This window comes from Enhydra lutris, unplaced genomic scaffold (genome assembly GCF_002288905.1).
Source record: "Enhydra lutris kenyoni isolate GAN:26980312 unplaced genomic scaffold, ASM228890v2 scaffoldscaffold13, whole genome shotgun sequence".
Lineage (NCBI taxonomy): Eukaryota > Metazoa > Chordata > Mammalia > Carnivora > Mustelidae > Enhydra > Enhydra lutris.
In genome coordinates, this window is record NW_019154097.1 from 18,036,704 (window position 1) to 18,058,430 (window position 21,727).

The 21,727-nt window shown below is 41.9% G+C and overlaps 1 protein-coding gene across 4 annotated transcripts in view; it reads right to left on the reverse strand.

The window, feature by feature from the left end:
- LOC111145805 (lysophosphatidic acid receptor 1) overlaps positions 1–21,727 on the reverse strand; it is a 204,408-nt gene that overhangs the window by 36,984 nt on the left and 145,697 nt on the right. For all 4 annotated transcript variants that reach the window (XM_022501040.1, XM_022501037.1, XM_022501039.1 and 1 more), the window contains exon 3: positions 20,235–20,982. In XM_022501040.1, the coding sequence (XP_022356748.1) occupies positions 20,235–20,982 (748 nt within the window). The remainder of the gene's footprint in view (positions 1–20,234; positions 20,983–21,727) is intronic.

A 21,727-nucleotide genomic window follows, 5' to 3' on the forward strand; every position in this document is an offset into this window, starting at 1 on the left:
GAGCCACCCATAATGCCCCCTTGCATTATGTTTTTTTGTGTGGTGAATACAGTGTTTTTGGTATGCAGTGAGAAGGCCAAGCATTTTCTCTTCTGAAATTATTTCAGGCAACAAAGCAATGGCAATGTTCTTTCAAACTGCTATGACTCCTATACACTAATTAAAACCAGTAGCACACTGAGATGTACTGGACCCAGCAGAAATGGCCAATTTTCATTGCTTACAAAAATCATGAGTAATAGTCACCTTTTCTTTTCCTTTCTTTTCTTCCCTCTTTTCTTCCTTCCTTCCTTTTCCATTTCTAACTTTTGAAATATTAAAAGGAAGCAACACAGCAAATTTGGAGTGCTAGTTCTGAAATTACAAATTCTGAGTGAGAGCGTAGACTACCATAAACAATGAATAATCTTCAGCAATAATGAATGAATGATCTCTTGAGACTCAGTTTTAGCACCTCTGCAATGGGAACAATAGTACTTGCGCTGTCGAACCTGTAAGGTATACATGTATTATAAGAATTTTTTAAAGATTTATTTTAGGGGCGCCTGGGTGGCTCAGTGGGTTAAGCCACTGCCTTCGGCTCAGGTCATGATCTCGGGGTCCTGGGATCGAGTCCCGCATCGGACTCTCTGCTCAGCAGGGAGCCTGCTTCTCTCTCTCTCTCTCTCTCTCTCTCTCTCTGCCTGCCTCTCCATCTACTTGTGATCTCTCTCTGTCAAATAAATAAAATTAAAAAAAAAAAAAAAAGATTTATTTTAAAGGGATCAAGAAAGAGAGAGAGAGAAGCAGACTCCCCACTGAGCAGGGTGCCTGACCCGGTGCTCCATCCCACAACCCCGAGATCATGACCTGAGCAGAAACTGAGAGTCAAACACTTAACCAACTGAGCCACTCAGGCACCCGTCATGAGAATCTTCAGTGATTACATAGGTCTATGAAGATACTTTAGTTCATATAAACCAAATGTTACAAGAATGCAAAGTGCTTCTTCATGTTTAATAATTGATGCTTTTGCTCTTAAACTGGCAAAGACAATCACTAAATTTAAAAAACGAGTGGTTATGTTATTCCTAACAAAATTTGAAGTATTTGGAAGTAAATTTCATGGTTACTGTCAGAAAAAAAAAATCAGTACCAGTCAACATTTATTCAGTGCCTCAATAATTTATTAATGTCAGGCATGGCTCTAACTTTCTCACTTGATTCTCATGAGAATTAAGGCCTATTATCATCTCCATTTTGTAGATGGGGAATATGGAGCTTCGGGAAATGGAACAGTAAGTGGTAAACCAGGACACAAAAGCAAACAGTCTAATCCAGAGCCCACAAGTAACCACTCAATGGTTTCAAACACATTTCCTGGGTGGACAGGCAAGAACACCGCCAGTGAGATGTGGTCTGGGCAGTTCTCTGTCGCTATAAAGCAAAGACTGCTCCTGAAGAGTTGGGAGGTCTGGTGTGGAGGGCATGTCCACCCACACCGTGGGAGAGTGCCACAGACGGACATCTAAAGAGAAGCCACATCACTGGCATACCATTTAGGAAGCCTACAGTGGAAAGGACGCTCCCCAGAGTTGTGAACTGAAAAAGTCCTCTCAGATTTAGAGCCCCATGACTGACCTTGGCCAGCTACCAAACCGTATCAGGACCTCCACGGCTGCAGCGAGGGCTGTGAAGGTCCAGCAGCAACCACACGCAGACCAGTGCTGCTTGACGGGAGACTAGACAGAGAACGGCCCTATGCAAAGGGGAAGGAAATGAGGCAGCTAGAACCAAGAAATAAATAAAAACAGGAACTAGAGAACGAGAGGGGGCAACTAGCCAGAAGAAAACAGAGCTGAAGTAAAACCAGAAAACAGAAATACCGTAGGGCCCTGGTTCCCAAACTGCACCCCAAGGCACCGTAGGGTTCCACAGTTCATTTGAAAAAGAGCACTGCTGGATATTTTAAGTTTGAGGGCATCAGGGACACTCAACATCTGTCAGAAAGTGTGAAAACTGACAGCTTGAAGTAGTTCACAGTTTCAACATTAGATGGCATTAAATTCCTTTCTGTGACATGTTTTTGCGTTATTGTCTGCTATAATAAAAATCAAACATTGCCTAAAACTCACTGTGGACAGGAAAGGAGGATGGTGGTATCTGATTCGAGTCCAAACTTTGAAAAGTTACACAGTGGTCAAAAGGTGCACACAGCCCTCAGTAGTTGCTGTTAAGAATTAGGTTAAGGGGGGGTGCCTGGGTGGCTCAGTGGGTTAAAGCCTCTGCCTTCGGCTCGGGTCATGATCTCAGGGTCCTGGGATCGAGCCCCGCATCGGGCTCTCTGCTCTGCGGGGAGCCTGCTTCCTCCTCTCTCTCTGCCTGCCTCTCTGCCTACTTGTGATTTCTCTCTGTCAAATAAATAAAATCTTTAAAAAAAAAAAAAAAGGAATTAGGTTAAGGGGCGCCTGGGTGGCTCAGTGGTTAAAGCCTCTGCCTTCGGCTCAGGTCATGATCTCAGGGTCCTGGGATCGAGTCCCGCATCGAGCTCTCTGCTCAGCAGGGAGCCTGCCTCCTCCTCCTGTCTCTCTCTGCCTGCTTCTCTGCCTACTTGTGATCTGTCAAAAAAAAAAAAAATCTTTAAAAAAAAAAAGAATTAGGTTAAAACGATCTTCTTTCTCTCAATTTATTTTGTTGTTATTGCTGTTGCTACAAAACGGCTGCTAGTTTATTAGGAGCTGTGTACTTGGGTTTGTTTGTTTAAGATTTATATATTTATTTGAGAGAGAAAGGGGGTAGGAGGGTGGAGCAGAAGGAGAGAGAGAACCTTAAGCAGACTCCCTGCTGAGCACAGAGCCTGACACAGGGCTCGATCCCAGGACCCTGAGCCCACAACCCAAAATGAAACCAAGAGCCAGCCACTTAACAGACTGAGCCACCCAAGCAACCCAGAAAGTGTATATACTTATTAAGTTGACTTAACTGCTTAATAAATTAAGCTCTTATGTATTTATTCAGCACTGTGAAAAGATGGAAATAAGGACACTGAGAAATGATGGGAACCTCTGCATGTGGGACTAAAGTCATCTAGGGCAGACAGCATGGGGGAATCTCAGAACTGAGCTGTCTCCAGAGACTTTCAGGATCCCTGAGATGAAAGCCCCACCCAGTCCACGGAAAACCCGTCTTACTGAGTCCCGAAAGCATAATGGGTCCCGATCCTTCTGCTCTGCCCCTTCTTCTCACAATATAATGAATAAAGACTCACCACAATGAGGACTAATCCAGGGGCTTTAGGTTTGAACATAACAGCATGATCTTTCTACACGAATACCAAGTTATGTCTTTTGTCATAGTATCTACCAAGTACCTACATTCCTGGCATCTTACGTAACCGTCTTACTCATTTGAGGCTTTTCTGTTTCAGCTCCACCTCTCCTTATCCAGACAGAGGAACGGAAGCATGGGGTGACTGAGCCCATCGCCCAGGACGACACTGCTCTGTAGCAGGGTCAGGACTAAAACCCAGGCAGCTGGAACTTCAGAGGAAACCCTGTTTTCCCTGCGCTATGCTGTTCAGTTGTTAGGCCTGTAGGTTTCTAGAGAAATAAATACACTTGTTAGACTTTTACATGGAACAACATACTTCAAAGCAGTGTAGATATTTAAGTGGAGTGGACTAAATGCATTCCCATTTTTTTTTATTCTTAGTTTCTCAATCCTGGAAAAGCTTCCATTTCTTTTCCAGGCCTGTGCTCATGAATAAAAATAACATAAATGGTTACAACATGGCACCGTTAAGGGGAAAAAAAAAAAAGCCTTCCATCCAAATACTGGCATGAATATAACACAATATTCTCATTCCTTTGTGTTAAGAGTGTAAATTGGTACACACTTTATGGAGAACACTAATAATCAAGATTCATAAAGTCTCAGTGAGGAGAGTAAAGATTCACATTAGATAATATTTATCTTGGGGCCCCGGGTGGCTCAGTTGGTTAAGTGTCTGCCTTCAGCTCAGGTCATGATCCCAGGGTCCTGGGACTGAGTCCTGCATTGGGCTCCCTGGTCTTCGGGGAACCTGCTTCTTCATTTCCCTCTGCCAGCCGCAACCTCTGTTTGTACTTTGTCTCTCTGTGTCAAATAAATAAACTCTTTAAAAAATAGATAATATTTATCTCAGTGTTATTTACCATGGCAGAGAGAGAGAGAGAGAGAGAAAGAGAGATAAAACTTAAATGCCCACTGATCTATCACTTGGAATGTCTCAAGTCTGTGTAGAAAACTCATGTTTTCATACAGATGACCCGCAGACACATGAAAAGATGCTCAGCATCACTGGCCATCAGGGAAATGCAAATCAGAACCACAATGAGATATTATCACCTTCCATCTGTCAGAATGGCTAAAATGAAAAACACAAGGAATAACAAAGTGTTGGCGAGGACCTGGAGGAAAAGGAACCCTTGTGCTCTGTGGATGGAAAGGCAAACTGGCGCAGCCACCCTGGAAGACAGTATGGAGGTTCCTCAAAAAATTTAAAAACACAACTGCCCTATGATCCAGTAATTCCACTACTGGGTATTTACCCAAAGAAAATGATAACATGAATTTGAAAAAAAAAACAAAAACAAAAACAAAAAACCAGATACACCCCTATGTTACTGCAGCATTATTTACAATAGCCAAATTATGGAAGCAACTCAAGTGTCCATCCATGGATGATGAATGGATAAAGAAGAGGTGGTGTGTGTGTGTGTGTGTGTGTGTGTATGCGCGCGCGCACACACACACACACACACACATAGAGGAATATTACTCAGCCATAAAAAAGAATGAATCTTGCCATTTGCAACAACATGGATGGACATACAGGCTGTGATGCTAAGTGAAATAAATCAGAAAGACAAATGCCATGACTTTACTTATACATGGAATTTAAGAAACAAAACAATGAATAAAGAAAAAAGGGGACCAAAAAAAAAAAAAAGACTCTTAAAATACAGAGAACAAACTGGTTGTTGCCAGAAGGGAGATGGGTGTGGGGATGGATGAAGTAGGTAACCGGGATTAAAAGGACACTTGTCTTGATGAGTGCTGAGTAATGAATCACTGAATCACTATATGGGATACCTAAAAATAACAGAATACTGTCTGTTAATTATACTTCAATAATAAAAGGAAAACTCATGTTTTTAAAAATTACTTAAGGGCATTAACAAGCACAGGATATTTTTTTTAATTGTGCAACAAAACTGTACTGTATAACCTCAGTTGAAAAGTATTCATTAAAACAAAGGACTGGAGAGAAACAGTGTATTCATTTTAATATTTTGCTTTTTCTCTGAATGGTTTAGAATTCTAGATTTTCTTAATTTTAATTTTTTAATTTTCTTCATCTTCCCTTTTTTCCCTCCTGACAAGTATGTGTTACCTTGGTAGTCAGGAAAAAAGTCATAATATTAAAAAAGTGTTCAGATCTAAAGAGGTAAATGCTGTCCAACAATATCTCATTCCTCCCTCATCACCTACGCTGTACCACTCCAAACCTCATTTACATAAAGCTTTCCTGATTATACTACTGATAAGGATTCTCTCCCTTCTCTCCATTTTTAGACAGCTTTATCTGTACTTCTTTGTTGGTATTTTTGTGACTGCCCACCTTCTACAATCATCACCTATATACATATGGAATCTTTCCTACCAGACTGTGGGCTTTAGGGTGGCAGGGCCAAATCTGCTTCATAACTGTACCTGTCATCAACCTTACTCCCATCCTGCCTTGTAGTTGGGTCATACTGGTAAATGAGTAGGGATTATACATTTTGGTATTTGTTATTCTAATACCCAAAAGGCAATATAGGCCATGGGAACTGAATTAGGTAGTAAATACTTGCAGTGTTCTTTATGGCATTCAAGGGCAGTAACTAGATCTGGTGAGTGGTTCCCAGAAAACGGTTCCCTCCCAGACTGTGGCTCAGTTTCTGTACTAGTCCCTCTGTAGCTGAAGACAGTCTGGTCTCTAGAGAGACAAGAGCACTCCAGGCATCCAAGGTGTTTGAGCAGAGGCGAGAAGACCACGTGTTCTTCTGGCTTTGTAAGAGGGTATAAATACGGGGCACCTGGGTGGCTCAGTGGGTTAAGCATCTGCCTTTTGCTCGGGTCATGATCCCAGGGTCCTGGGATCGAGCCCCACATCGGGCTCTCTGCTCGTCGGGGAGCCTGCTTCCTCCTCTCTGTCTCTCTCTCTCTCTCTCTCTCTGCCTACTTGTGATCTCTGTCAAATAAATAAATAAATAATCTTAAAAAAAAAAAGAAGAAGAAGGTATAAATACCATGATCCTTGAAAGTCTCATTCCACACCAAGTTTCTAGGATTCTACATGGATAGATGTGAACGGACGAATTAATGGGCTGAATCCCCATATAGGGCTCTCAGCTCCATTTCTATGGGAAGACAAGGCAAAGTGCCACCAGTGATAATATAGGCCTGTAAAGTGGCTGAATATCTCCAAGAAATGACCGTGCTGGGCAAACAGTTCAAAGCATTAATTGCAGCCAGTTGCAGATGGAACTTTCGTGAATGCAGAACAACAGGAAAAGCGTGTTCACTCCAACAGGTGCCAGACAGGATTATAAGCACTTAACATGCATCATTTAAATTTTCAAAATAACCTCCCCTTTTGAGGAGAGAGTGGTGAGTAACGCTCTTCCCCACCCGTAGGGAAAAGAAGCTCTGAAAGGTCAAAAATACTGCCCAAGGTTAAAGTTGATAGGTCAGCTGAACTGGGATTTTTAACCCATGGACATATCCATTCTAATCCCATGCTCCTTATGCCAGGCTGAAGAAAATAAAGGAATAGTGGGGACAGGATATTCTTTATGTAACCTGTGAACAACTAAATGATTGTTTTGTCCTTCTCTGTAAAGGTCTCCATGCAGACCCACATAACTGCAAAAGGTTACCCCCCCCCAAAAAAAGAAAATGGTTGCCTTATCTCCCCTTTTGGGGTGACAAAAACTTTCTCCTTGGAACAGAAAATTACATGTCTACCTGAAAAAAATCTTAGACTTGCCATGATTTCTCAAGGGACCTGTACAGTAAGTTAGCTGCATTTTCAGTCATTAAATTAAAGGTGACAGGTTTTCCTTGGGTGCTAACAATTAGCGTGGATATTCAAATATTTTGAGAGTAAAGTCTATTTAGTGCAAAAATATCAATCTTCTTCACAGGAAGCTTTTTAAGAACCAAGCACCTTCTCTTAGTAATATCATTTTCTCCGTAATTCCAACCTCCATTACTTTCTCTCTTCATTCCATGGCTGGCAAAGCAAGTCCACAAACACCCAAGTGTGGGGGCCATCACCGGTCCTACTCACTGGGTAAGTGGTACTCATTATGTGTCTCTTTTAGAAGGAGAGGCAGAAATAGATTTTTTTTTCAAGATTTTATTTATTGGGGCGCCTGGGTGGCTCAGTGGGTTAAAGCCTCTGCCTTCGGCTCATGTCATGATCTCAGGGTCCTGGGACTGAGCCCCGCATTGGGCTCTCTGCTCAGCAGGGAGCCTGCTTCCTCCTCTCTCTCTGCCTGCCTCTCTGCCTACATGTGATTTCTGTCAAATAAATAAATAAAATCTTAAAAAAAAAAGATTTTATTTATTTATTTGAGAGAGCAGGAGAGCGCACACAAGCAGAAGCAGAGGGGCAGCAGGCTCCCTGATGAGCAGGGAGCCCGACACGGGGCTCAATCCCAAGACCCTGGGATCATGACCTGAGCTGAAGGCATGGAGCCACCCAGGTGCCCCTGAGAAATAGATTTTAGAAATGAGCAAGGACAGGTTTAATGCCAGGTCTACATGACTCAACTATGATGACCTGATGCCGCCACAGAGAATCTGCTCCCGTAGGTCTGGGCTAGGACCCAGCACTCAGCCTGTTCAACAAGCAGCCCAGGTGATTCACGTGCTGGTGGTCCTCCAGGCACACCTGGAGAGACACCGACAGACTGAAGCCCCTCATGGTACAGATGAAGAAACTATCACAAGGGTCAAGTGCTTTGCCCAAAGTAAGAGGCAAATTGGAAGTTAGAATATGGTTAATGGCTTTGCAAACTCTCTACATCACATTTCTTGCTTGGCATTCCAAACTTTTTTTGGTCACTGCTCTATAAGCAGCAGCTGAAAAACATTCATAACTTACATTTATGTGACATTTCCTATACAAAGAGCTTTCACCACCACTATCATATATGATCTTCACAAAAATGTATGATCCACATTTGCCAGATGAGGAACTGAAATTCACAGGGATTTAGATTCTTGCTTGAAATTTTTCTATTATATATATTTGGGGCAAAGTAGTAGGATGTAATGAGTCTTGATCTAGTAAGCCCTCAAATGTTAACATTATCTTTTTTTTTTTTTAAACTAAACTGTAAATATTGACTCAGGAGATGTTAAAATTGGTAGGAAAACTTAATTAAAAATAAAACTAACAACCAAACTCAATAACACTTAATACTAATTAACCCCCTCTAAATCAAGTATTTTTTTTTTAAATTTAGCCATAAAGTAAGGCCAAGGAAAAATCAATGTGGGAGGAAAGATGAGAACTCACAATGGTAGACAATTTGTTACAACCTGATATGTTTACAAAAACTGATAAATTAAGTCATTTTATAAGCTATATAAAAACGTGATTCTCTTAAAAATTTCAGAACTTTAAATCTGAAGAAAAATGTAGCAAACCAGAAATGCCTTCATTGTGCTATATATTAAATTGTTGAAGTAATTAAAACAGACTAGTAATATACACTTCAGAAAATACCTTCTCAACAAAAATGTTACTCCGATTTAGATACATAGATTTATAAAAACAGTCCTTGAGGTCTGCATGAAACAATGGGTCAAAGTACTCCATACCTCAATAAGTTACAGAGTAATAAAGATACCTACAACACTATTATTAAAGCTGTAAGCCTGATTGCTGAGGGACAACACATGGATCATGTATTATACTGTAATATATCACTTACTATGTAATGTACTATAGACAGATCAACATATGAATGACTGCATTTTCTAATTCTGTTCCTAATTTTTTCTGCTCCTGCTTCTAATGTCTTTTAAGTTTACGTAAGGCATCAGCCTTGAAAGTGACAGAACCAAATCAGATTGAACTACAATGCTAAGACATTCCATTACAGAATTATAGCAGTCTCGTTATCTTAGACTTACTGCTCACATCTTGTTTCCGCAGCATCCTCTTGCATTTTAAATAAAATGCTGTTATGTATTGATACTTGCAAATATGGTAGAGTATGTGCATGGTACCTTGCGAGTAATTTATTTTATTTTATTTTTTTTTTTAAATATTGTATTTATTTATTTGACAGAGAGACACAGCGAGAGAGGGAACACAAGCAGGGGGAGTGAGAGAGGGAGAAGCAGGCTTCCCACCAAGCCGGGAGCCTGATGCGGGGCTCGATCCCAGAATCCTGGGATCATGACCTGAGCTGAAGGCAGACGCTTAACGACTGAGCCACCCAGGTGCCCCTTATTTTATTTTTTTAAAGATTGTATTTATTTATTTGACAGACAGAGATCACAAGTAGGCAGAGAGGCAGGCAGAGAGAAAGGAGGAAGCAGGCTCACCGCTGAGCAGAGAGCCCAATGTGGGGCTCGATCCCAGGACCGTGAGATCATGACCTGAGCTGAAGGCAGAAGCTTTAACCCACTGAGCCACCCAGGCACCCCGCGAATAATTTATTTTTATGAAAACCTCTTCCCTGGCCCCCTGACCCCTGACCAAGACAGTAGAATTTGCCAAATTAAATAAAGCTGGTGCTTCTCACCTCTACCACTTCTGCGTATCTGGATCATTACATACGCATTTTGTAGAACCTCCAAATACAGGCTCCCATTTTTGGTCTGAACCTCACTAATTCCAGCTCCTCAATTTATCAGGTGGCATTTCCTTTGGGGCTGGGGCAATTTACAAAGGAGTGTTCCAGGCTACCACGTGCTCAGCTAGGTTAGCAGAGCAAATCCCTGCAGCGTTAACGTGGTGAGTCACGTGCTGGCTGCCACAAAAGCTTCTCAGCTTTTCAGTTCATCAGTTTGCTGGGCAGGTCCTGGACTCCTAAGTGTATCTTCCCCTCTCCTAAAAGGAAGGAAAATAACTCGGGCAAATGAATTCACTCTGGTTGCATGAAGAGAAGCTTTTTGAAGTGCAGAAATGCCCATTTAGAATGAACTCATGGAAAACCCTGCTTAAAATGCAGTGTTCTCTGTGTCAACAAAGGTCTGCTTGGGCAGAATAAATAGGTGAAGCCATGAATTTCCAGTCTCCCGATGCCAGATTAAATCCCACTTCTTCAAAAAAGACCCTGTTATTGCTGTGTCACCCTATTAGAACTTCTTATTTGCTTTGGATCATCACAGTAACTCCTCTATTGGCGGAGGAGCCCTGCCAGGGTTTAAGTAAAGCCATGACCACACTCAGTCTAGACACTATCATCTGCGCTAAAATACATGAATAAAAAGTCGCTTCTCAGCAGCATAAGGCTGTAATTTAGACCTCAAAGAAGAAAAATATCGAAGGTACAAACACAAGGAAAAAAAATCCTTTGTTTCTATGGAAAAACAAACTTTCGTTAAAGTACTTTTTCTTTTTCCCCCAAAAAGCATGATGAAGAACGTGTAAAAGGAAAGAATAATTCAGTTTTGAACTGGATGGATGCGGTATACAGTATGCTCATAAGCCAACATAACCTCTGAGACACAGATAAAAGATTTTATTAAACCAGATATGTCCCTCTATTTCTAGACAACTCAAAATACAAATCAGAAGTATTAAATAAGCGAAACCATTCATGTACTTAAATCGATCTCAGGATAATATGGAAACCTATAAGAGAGAAAAATCTCTGTAGAGAGAGTTGATTGCCGTCTAAAATGCTTTCCTTCCCATTCAACACTGTGTATTGGGGTTGCAAGATAAAATGTATCATCTGACTTTCAGATCAACAATGAGTATTTTGTTAGCACATCCCCCCAAAATTGTTTTTATTTGCTACATCTGGCAATTCCCACGCACATCTATGTGTTTATTGTAAGTGTAGGTGTCCATATTTCCTGGCAATACTCTTTCAGGCCCTGAAACATACATGTCACTACAGAGCCCATCTTACTTCCCACAGGATGTTAATTTGCACATGTAGAAATTCATCCCTTTCCTGACAGGTCAGTAAAGGAACTCCTTTACTTTACAAACAATTGCATGTGAAGCTGCTAACTATGGTCAATTTAAAAAAAGATGTATTATACCAGTTCAAAAACGAGGGCAAGAAACAATACACACAACATTGTCTTAAAATTATGCAAGCCTTGGGGCGCCTGGGTGGCTCAGTGGGTTAAGCCGCTGCCTTCAGCTCAGGTCATGATCTCAGGGTCAGGGGATAGAGTCCCGCATCGGACTCTCTCCTCAGCGGGGAGCCTGCTTCCCTCTCTCTCTCTGCCTGCCTCTCTGTCTACTTGTGATCTCTCTCTGTCAAATAAATAAATAAAATCTTAAAAAATAAATAAAAAAAAATAAAAAAAAATATGCAAGCCTTCCCTCCTGCCTCCAGCAGATTTGCCAGCCTAACAGGACTTATTATCATATCTAAGTGACACATTAACTGCACTCTAAGAAGGTGACTGCGTATTTAATTCAATTCAGAGTTCCAAGAGTACTGAAATTATTTCTTTGCTGGGGTTCACATGGCAAACTCTTACGTACCATCTAAGATGTAATTCCGAATCATCATCATGAAGTCTTTCCTTTCACCACCCTGATGGAAAGACAGCATTCTCACAGCACCTTGCATATTTTATTTTTACCATACTATACTGCATTTACTTAAATTACCTATCCTGATCTACTAAAATGAGAGTTCCTTGAGAACAGGGCCCCTATTTTCACTGATCTTTGCATCCCTACTCCTTAACAGAGGACCTACTCCTTAACAGAGGACCTACTAGACATTCAATACATGTTTGTTGACAAAATAAACTATTATTAACAAGCTCACTCTGGAACTTAGCCCAAAAAAATGTCCTTGACAGGCAGGATGTGGAACTGCCTTACAACTACTCCTTTGAATGAGACTCATTATCACATTATACTGAATTTCAAGCTAGACAGGTATATTTCTATTGTTACCGGGGAGCCTGTAAAATTCTATCCAGAATAAAAAGTATATTTCACTGATTTATTCTACAAATATCTAGAGTTGGTTAATGCTAGCCCCCGTTCTAGGTACTGGGAAATAATAAAGCCCCGCCATCATGGAATGTCCATAATGGTACTCCGAGGAGACCGATGAAGTAGCAGTGAGAGAGTAGGAGTTAAGTATCTTTTATCCTTTTCTTTCCAGGGGAAGAGCAATGAGGCCCCAGCTCAAGTAATCCTAACTGGATACACCGTCAAGCTGGGCCTGAATAGGGAACGGCAATAAGGTGTCATGACGCCAGCCTCTGGCTAGTCTTCCATTTATGCCAAACATGTCCTTCACTGTAGGTCAAAAGCAAACAGAACCGGTGCCCTTAATAGTAGCTGGACTGCCAGCTGTGCCCTAATAATAGCACGTCCATTTGAAGGAACTGAAGACCCCTTTTTTTTTTTTGATTTATTTATTTGAGAGAGAGAGAGCACGTGAGCAGGGCGGTGGGGAGAGGTGCAGGGGCAGGGAAGGGGCAGAGGGGGAGAGAGCGTTAAGCAGACTCCGCACTGAGCATGGGGCCTGACGTGGGGCTCGATCTCACTGCCCAGAGTTCACAACCTGAGCTGAAACCAAGAGTCAGACGGACACTTAACCGACTGTACCACCCAGACGCCCCCGATGACCTTTTCTGATAGATACTGGCAGAGTGGTCTGTTCCGTTTCAGAAGTCCTCTTTTTTTTTTTTTTTTCCCCAAAGTTCATTTTAAGGGTTAATGCCATTTAATCTTCAGAAAGTTACCAGGTCAAAACTGCCACTACTTACGACTCTAACAGGACTTTGAGTACATCGAGCTGTGGCTCAAGAAGACGCAGACACCACTGCAGATCTCTGGAAAAGCAAGGGCCCGTCTGAACCAAAGGTACAGCCTGAAACTGGAGCCGACAGCGGCTAAAACACAGTAGGACGTCTACACGGTGTCCCAGAAAGGAAGCACTATCTCAACCACCAAATCCACTGGCCGAGGTCTGCTGGCCTGTGGGTGTGGCGAAAGGAGAGAAGGGGGACGGTGCACGTGCCGACAAGACCTAATGGTTAAGGAGGAGATTCGCTACCACTCAGGTTTTATATTGGCAGGACCCTGGCTGCCTTTGCTTCGTGTGCGCAGCGCATCGAGTGGTCCTCATCACTTGAGAAATGTCCCACTATTAATTCTGAAACTGAGGTTCAGAAGGATTAAACCAAACGCTCACAGTTAGGAAACCAGCAAGAGATGGGTCAGAGCTCGAATTCTAAACTCTGGCCTATCTTATTCCAAACCCTCGCCCTCAAGCCCTCGGCAACAGTGGGTTCCCGGGGGTCACCACACACCGTTCAAGGAATCGCTACGTCTCTTAGGACCTTTCCTGATAAGGACAAATGTCTGTGCAGCGCTCACAGGGGGACTGACAGGAGCCCCAGGAACACGAAGTCTGCATGAGGCCTAAAATAAGACAGAGCTTCGTGTTCTGGCTGCTCTGTCCACACCTCAAAAGAAACTCTGTTAGTTTCATGCGGTATTTTTGTTTTTTGTTTTTGTTTGAGAGTTGCTCCTGAGTAAAAATATTTGAATGGAGTTGGGCAACAAAAGGGTATAAAGAACTGGTATTCCAAAGTTGTTTTTGCTTTTGACCAGGGCCGTGGATTTGGGGTCTGGGCAGCCCTGTGGCGCTTCTGTAGGATGTCCCTCCTGACCACACCCAGGGTGCCAAGCCAATCAGGGCTCTCACGAATATTCTCTTAGGTCCCACCTCAAAGAGGTCTTAACAGGGATACCACAGAGACCTGAGGAGACTTGGGATGGCTCTAGTTCGTGTGCAGAGCAACAGGATGTGTGACTGGTCACCAGCGGCCAGGGAATAAGAGCCTCTTGTACCCACTCCTTTCCTCTCACAACGGGACAAACTGGGAAGCCTTCTCTTCCTGGCACACAGCTCTCTATGGGGGTGGGGGGGGAGGGTAAAGCAAAACAACTCCTTTGAGATTATCCTGTATGAATGTGCCCCTCCCTCTAATGGGGTATAGATATCTAAAACTAATTATTAAAGAAGTGGACATGGAGAAAGATCACCCTCCCTTGCTATTATTCCATTTCTATTTCTGTGTTTTCTACTAGAGAATTTTGCATGGTCGACCCACGACAGTTATGTTCTTTTCGTTTTATTGACAGGGTAATAAGCAGAACTGTAATCTTGGAAATCAAATTAGCCAATTTCCTCCTACAGATGAAAGTACAGAGAAATTAATGCACAGAGAAAGTAACTTGCCCAGAATCACCCAGATGGTTAACAGCAGAGTCAGGAAAGATCCCAGAGGCATCTACCTTGATGAATATTAACTGGGAAAAACACACATACACATACACACTCCCCATGGGTAAAACAAACTTTATAATAAACTAAGATAAATGAGAAATTCATACAACTGCTGTTATTAAAGCTGACAGGATGCTATAATGTGTAAAAACTACTTGCTGTGCAAGTTATTCAGTTCCCAAGGACTTTTGTGAAAGTTTCATTACAGAGATTACTAGGTGGTTATAATGAGGCCAAATTCAAGGTGACTCTTTCTGTGGGTGCCAGGTAGCTTTACAGCCACAATGTTTACTCCCATCCTGGCAGGCTAGCCCCATAAATACATGCTGAAGTTCACAAGGAAGAAAATGATGGAAATTGTGGGTGGGACTGAACAACATGGAGACATATACGGTAAGAACAGAACCTTTCTGGAAGTGAGCAAACCTGGATCTTGGCTTGGGCCACCAGAGAACTCAGATCTAAATTTCTCAATTAGCCCGGGAGCTTCAGTCTCTCTCTTTGTAGGATGAAGGAGCTGGATGGTGTAATTTTTTTGGTTTTTGTACTATTTGTAATTTATAAGGACTCTTTCAGCTCTAAAATTCAAATCTGGACAGATCCTTGCTTTAAAACAAAGCAGAAACAAAAAACAGAAGTTCTTCCTCACCATCTATACAATGGATCAAAACCAGAGTTGAAATCTGCATTTAAAAAGCCAAAAGAGGGGCGCCTGGGTGGCTCAGTGGGTTGGGCCGCTGCCTTTGGCTCAGGTCATGATCTCGGAGTCCTGGGATCGAGCCCCGCATCGGGCTCTCTGCTCAGCGGGGAGCCTGCTTCCTCCTCTCTCTCTGCCTGCCTCTCTGCCTGCTTGTGATCTCTCTGTCAAATAAATAAATAAAATCTTAAAAAAAAAAAGCCAAAAGAAAATGTGGAAAGACTATAAACAAAAAGCAGAACCCAGAAGCAGAGTAACCACACACCCTGCATTGACCACACTTGGTTTAGGCCTGTTGCTCCTGAGTTCCAACCAATTAGTGCCTGTCTTCACTACCAAAAGCATCTCGTTTGGATGATAAATTATATGGGAACCCCTATAGGGTACTGGTGTTATCAGGAACCCCTTACCACCTTTGATCGCCTACAGCCAGAAGCCTAAATGCCTTGGTATGTTATGAAGGCTTTGACTCTCCAGTCAAAACTCTCCAGCACACCCACCGTATGCTAATCACACCTGATTCCTTCAGTGCCCGGAAGATAAGGAGCACTGCTCCTGCCATTGCTTTCCTTCTCTGCCCCCATCCTACAGATGGCATTTCCTTCACAAGCATCAAGACCTCCGCTAGATTCAGTATAACTCTGTTAACTCTGTTCCCTCAGTATAAAACAGGCGAAATACGACTTTCCTTGGTAAGATTATATACGGCATGTGAAGACTGGTGCCAAGTATTGACCCTGGCACAGGGTATGCAGGTAAAAAGTAGTAATTTCATTTTAGTGGTGATCATTTCCAACCAGAGCAGATCAAACTAGAAAAAACCATGACTCCTCCCTGCTCCCCAAAGAGGTAAGCCCCACCTGGATTTATTTTGCTTTTTTATGTCCCTTACTCTCTCCTGGGGAAAGATGCCAAGACCTCCATAGAGTAAATATTATTCTCCTTCCAAATCCTGCTTCTTTGCTTTTCTAATTATCACCAATACAAAAGTCAACACGAGGAATATGACAAGAAAGGCAATGACTTACAACTCAAGATAGACTTTGGTCAAATAAGGAAGAACTTCTTGACCGCCACTCTGATTCAACTAGGAACAAACTCCAGGAATTCTTGGCAAAATGTCAATAGGGAGAATTCAAGCCTGGGGAAGGATTACATGGCCTTTTGCTGGAACCGTGAATCCTTAAGTGAAATACACCTTGAGCAAAACACTCCCTCACAATCAATAGTCGGTTCTTGGTGCTCCATCACCAAGCAGTGGAAACGGACTGACAATATGACTGTCGTGAGCATCTTTAGCAGAAGGAAGAGGAGTAAAGGAATGTCCCCTTCGAGATTTCTTCATCAGAGGAAACAAGGCACAGACAGCTAGGCAGTATCAACAGCAACGAATGGGATCACGATGTTTCCATTAAATAGCACAGAGCTGTTGGAACTTTATAACAAAATACAGCCTGTGCTCATAGTTGTTTTTATTATAGAGAGGCAGGATCGCATGGAGGTAAAAACAAAAGACAGGAAAACCAGGACGCCCGGGTGGCTCAGTGGGTTAAACCACTGCCTTCGGCTCAGGTCATGATCCCAGGGTCCTGGGATCAAGTCCCGCATTGGGCTCCTTGCTCAGTGGGGAGCCTGCTTCTCTCTCTCTGCCTCTGCCTGCCGCTCTGCCTGCTTGTGTTCTCCCGCGCTCGCTCGCTCTCTCTCTCTCTCTCTGACAAATAAATAAATAAATAATATCTTAAAAAAAAAAGACAGGAAAACCTCACATGAGCTCTGGAACCAGACTGCCTGAAATGTTTTCTAGCCTCTGTCCTTATCTAGCTGTGTGGCTCTCCGCAAGTTACCTCATCTCCGCGTACCTCACGTTTCACCTCTGGAAGGTGAAGATAACAAATAGAAATGGTACCTATACTCTGTGGGGCTGTTTTTTTGTTTGATTCGGTTTTTTGGTAAATACTAATTCCTCAGGTAGAGTAGGGCTGGGCACATGATTAATGGTACATAAGTATTTGACAACGAAAAATATTAAGTCTCAGTCCTCAAAAGTAGCATACGTACAACCTTGCGCTGAAAAATTGCTACCGGTATTGCCATGATACATCTCAAAGATGTCTTTACTTTATGTTGACTCCTGGGAGTCTGACTTGTTGACCAACACATCTTTTGTTGATCATGGGAACTGAACAGGTCTGAAACCCAGAGGTCATTCTGACATGGTAAAATGGAAACTGAAGGTTTCTAACAAAATTAATTAAACCTTAATCATCATCCCACAATAAATGAAAGTAAAACATATTACTGAGTCACTTCCTAAGCTGTTGTATTTGATTGGAAGGCACCTAACGTGATAGGAGTGTACCTAGGTCTATCTTCTGCCACACAGCTCAATACTGGTCTTAGCTTAGTGAATTCACCACGGCTCTCTCCGCTCCTCAGTTCTGAAGCCTCGATGGCTTTGCACCATGTTCATTCATTCATCCGTTACTTAATAAGCATCTACTTTGTGTCAGATACCAGGACAGGTAATGTGGACCAAATGGACAACATGTCATAACAGTCCCTGCTGGCCATCACAAAGCTGACCATCTGGCAGAAAAGGCAGATGTTAAAAACCAAATGTGCACCCACAAAGCCTGATGATCAATAAATGAATTTACAGTGGGAAGAGCTTCGAGTAGATTAGATTTGTTTCTATAAGACCAAGTCATGTCTTCCATCCAATCATTATGACTACACAGGATTCAGAAGAATACATTGTATAAATAGTATTAGACATCACCTTGACAAACATCTGATTGTTGAGGATTGTGAATTCCCTATTCTAAGCTTTCCAACCACCCATCCCCTCACCCCACCCATTCTTCCACTCATGCTGCTTTTCTAAAAAAGGCTACAGTCCATTTAGTTTCTCCTTCTCATATTACAATCACATACATATCTTACTTCACCAAATTTCTTCACCTATCACCCTGATTGGAGTTTTCCATGTTCTAAAATTTCTTCCATCACACCCCTATAAAAAATGTTATTCATTCCAGAGATAGTTACACATATTCAATCTTCACAGAGGCTATTAGTTTAAACCTCAGAGGGCAACATTAATCCTGTTATTTTCATGTTTGGGGTTGGCACGGTGGTGTGGGAGAGGCACTCAGGGGCGGATCTACACCAAAGCTATTGCCCCATAAAGCCTCAAAATAATTCTCATCTAACCTGTAAAACGATCCAATGAAGCAAGAAGTTAATTTTATATGAATCATGAAAACTCACTACACACCAGAAGGTGCTACACATTACACAAAGAGCAAAATTAAAACAAGAACTTGGCAGGTTCATAGTTTAAGATCAGCAGTCATTGTTTACTGGTGTTTCTGTGAACTATAAGCAGCACTCAAGATGGTAATAGAAGAAGGACACCCATATGAAAAGTTTCAACCAACATTCAGAACATCAGTAAATGAACAACTATTTCAGTCGACGCAGAAGTAAAACATCTCATGTTATTTCATTTCACACAAAAATAACAATCATGGTAAACTAAGACAGGGCTTCTGTTGTGTCAGCCATTTCAAGGTTTTGTTTTTATTCTTGGAGGTCTACCAGAGGACCACAAGCAGGATACTCAGGTATGAACTCCTGGATGCATTCGCCCTTACCAAAATGGATGCGACTGATGCATTAACCAGAATGTTAGCTTAGTTAGCCATAATTAGGGCTCTCTCCTCCAGTGGCTCAGATTAATAGGAGTCCCAGAGTTTCCAAGGAGCCACACAATCCAAGTTACACTCATTCAACACTGCTCTACAAATTGATGCAATGAGCATTACAGGAACTTTCCAGTGAATTTCCACGGGAAAAGATGAAATGCTCAAGATTTTTAGATATTTCCAAATGGTGATCAAACATTAATCTGAATGTAGCCTGTGGAAAAAATGTAATTCAAGAGGGTAATTATTTAAACAAATTTTCACTGGGTGAACTTCTATTTTTTATTAAAAAAAAAAAAAGATTTATTATTTGAGAAAAAGAGTTGGGGAGTGAAGAGAGGGAGAGACTGTCCCAAGCAGACTCCACACTGAGCACACAGCCCAATGCAGGGTTCGATCTCGCCACCTCGAAATGATAACCCAGACTAAAACCAAAGGTCAGCTTTTTAACCTACTGCACCACCCAGGCACCCCTCGCTGGGTGAACTTTTAAAACAGGTACTCTAAGCTCAAAAAGAAATGTTCTATGTTTGTCTTCTTGGGTACATGGCCAGGAGTCAGCACAGGGTCTGGAACATATGAGGTACTCAGAACTATTTTCTGAGTACATAAATGAATAAATATATTCCCCTGATCCTTCCCATGCATTTACATCTAAGAAAAACAACAGTGAAAGGCAGAAGTTACTGGAGTGTATGGAAAATAAAATCTTCCTCTTCACCTTGAAATAAAATTTTCTGCCACTAAAAACAGAAACTTAATGAAAACATAAGTTTCCATTAAGACGGTCACAGAAGTGCTATTTTGTGCAGCAAATCTATACAAAACCTTAGCATGTTTACCTCCATATTTGTTATTACAACTACAGAATGTGGAAGATAACTTATTTAGAAAGAGTCTCAGAAAAACAACTATATGTGAAATCATATTCATATTATATAAAAGCACTTACTTTCTGAATATCTGTAATAAAGAGACCACAAGGCAAAAATAACATGATTTGGGCTATAAGGAAACCCTTTGAAAGCTGGTATTTTCAATACTTGATAGCTAAACTCATTAATGACCTCTTTCACATTGTATCACTTACAGCGCATCACTGAGACATTTCCCCAAAACCAATTCTGTAACTGTAGGAAGAGCTGTGTGCTGACTTCATCCTAGACATCTGTTATAAAGTGCCTCATCCCCCTTTTAATTCCTGTATGTTAATTTGCCTACCACTATTATAAATACGGTTTTATATAAAAACAATGATATTCCATAAAATAAGTTAACGGTCAAGACAAAACTTACCAAGCACAATGACCACCGTCTTCAGAAGACTCATCATGGTATCCCGATTCCGCCGGGGTCCAGAACTATGCCGAGACATTCTCATAGTCCTCTGGCGAACATAGCCAAAGATATGCGCATAGAGAACCACCATGACGACAAAGGTCACCAAGTTGAAAATGGCCCAGAAGACTAAGTAAGAGTCACTGTAGAGGGGCGCCATGTTGGAACAATTTTCGATATCACAGATGCAGTTCCAGCCCACACTGGGTATAGCGCCCATGACAATGGCCATAGTCCAGATGACCACAATCACCACCACTACCCTCCGGTTGCTCATCCGGGTGTGGAGCTGCATGCGGAAAACCGTAATGTGCCTCTCGATTGCAATAGCCAGTAAGTTGGCCACAGATGCTGTCAGGCTGGTGTCAATGAGGCCCTGGCGGAGGAGCCACGTGCTGACAGTCAGTCTCCGAGTGTTGGGTCCTGTGTTGAACATTAGGTAGAAATAAGCCAACCCAGCAAAGAAGTCTGCAGCAGCCAGATTGGCCATTAGGTAATAAATAGGAAAATGGAAGCGACGGTTGACATAGATTGCTACCATGACCAGTAGGTTGGCCAACATGATGAAGATACAGACAGTGATTCCAAGTCCCATCACCAGCTTGCTGACTGTGTTCCATTCTGTGGCGAGATACTTTCCACTCCGGTTATAAAAGAAGGCAATGGACTCATTGTAGAAGCACTGTGGTTCATTCATGGCTGTGAACTAAAAGAGAAAGGAAGATGAAAAAGAAAGAAGAAACCACAGATCCAAATTTAAAGATGTACAGTATGGTAAATGTGGAAAAAAAAAAAGAAAGAAAGAAAGAAAAAGAAAACCTACACACACACACACACACACACACACACACACAAAGGCAAAGAATCTGAAAATCTGACCCAGCATAACATTCTATTATTATGTTGAAAACCCAAGGCTCTTCAGTGTCTTACTGTCCTCAAGATTAAAGACAGCTGGAATTAAATAAATGACAAGGTCTGTGCTTAGTGGTAGCAGGTCATTGAAGTCTACTAGAAAAGCCACATGGCCCAGAAATCTTGCTTAAAATACATGAAACAGATGAAAATTGAGCAGAGATTGCAATTGGAGTATTTACCATCGTAAAACCTACATTGACCTGTTATTTAGGGAATCTATAAACACAGTTGGTTTATAGATAGGGTATTATTGCACCATTATTCTGCATTTCTGTTCTCACATAGTATGTTCGATCTGTGACAAACACTTTGTAATGCAAGTCCCCGCAAGGACCATCAGTACCAACATTTCAGAGAGGTCACCATGCATCAAAGCTGTTCTGCCCAAAGCCAGCATTTGCTGTTCGACATTCCTGTGGTCAACACTGTCTACCCCCATGACTCCTTATCCCCAGAATAGCATTTGTCAACCAATCTATGACGTTGGAGAACTTTTTTCTCTTCGGAGGACATAAAAAATATGTTACCTAATG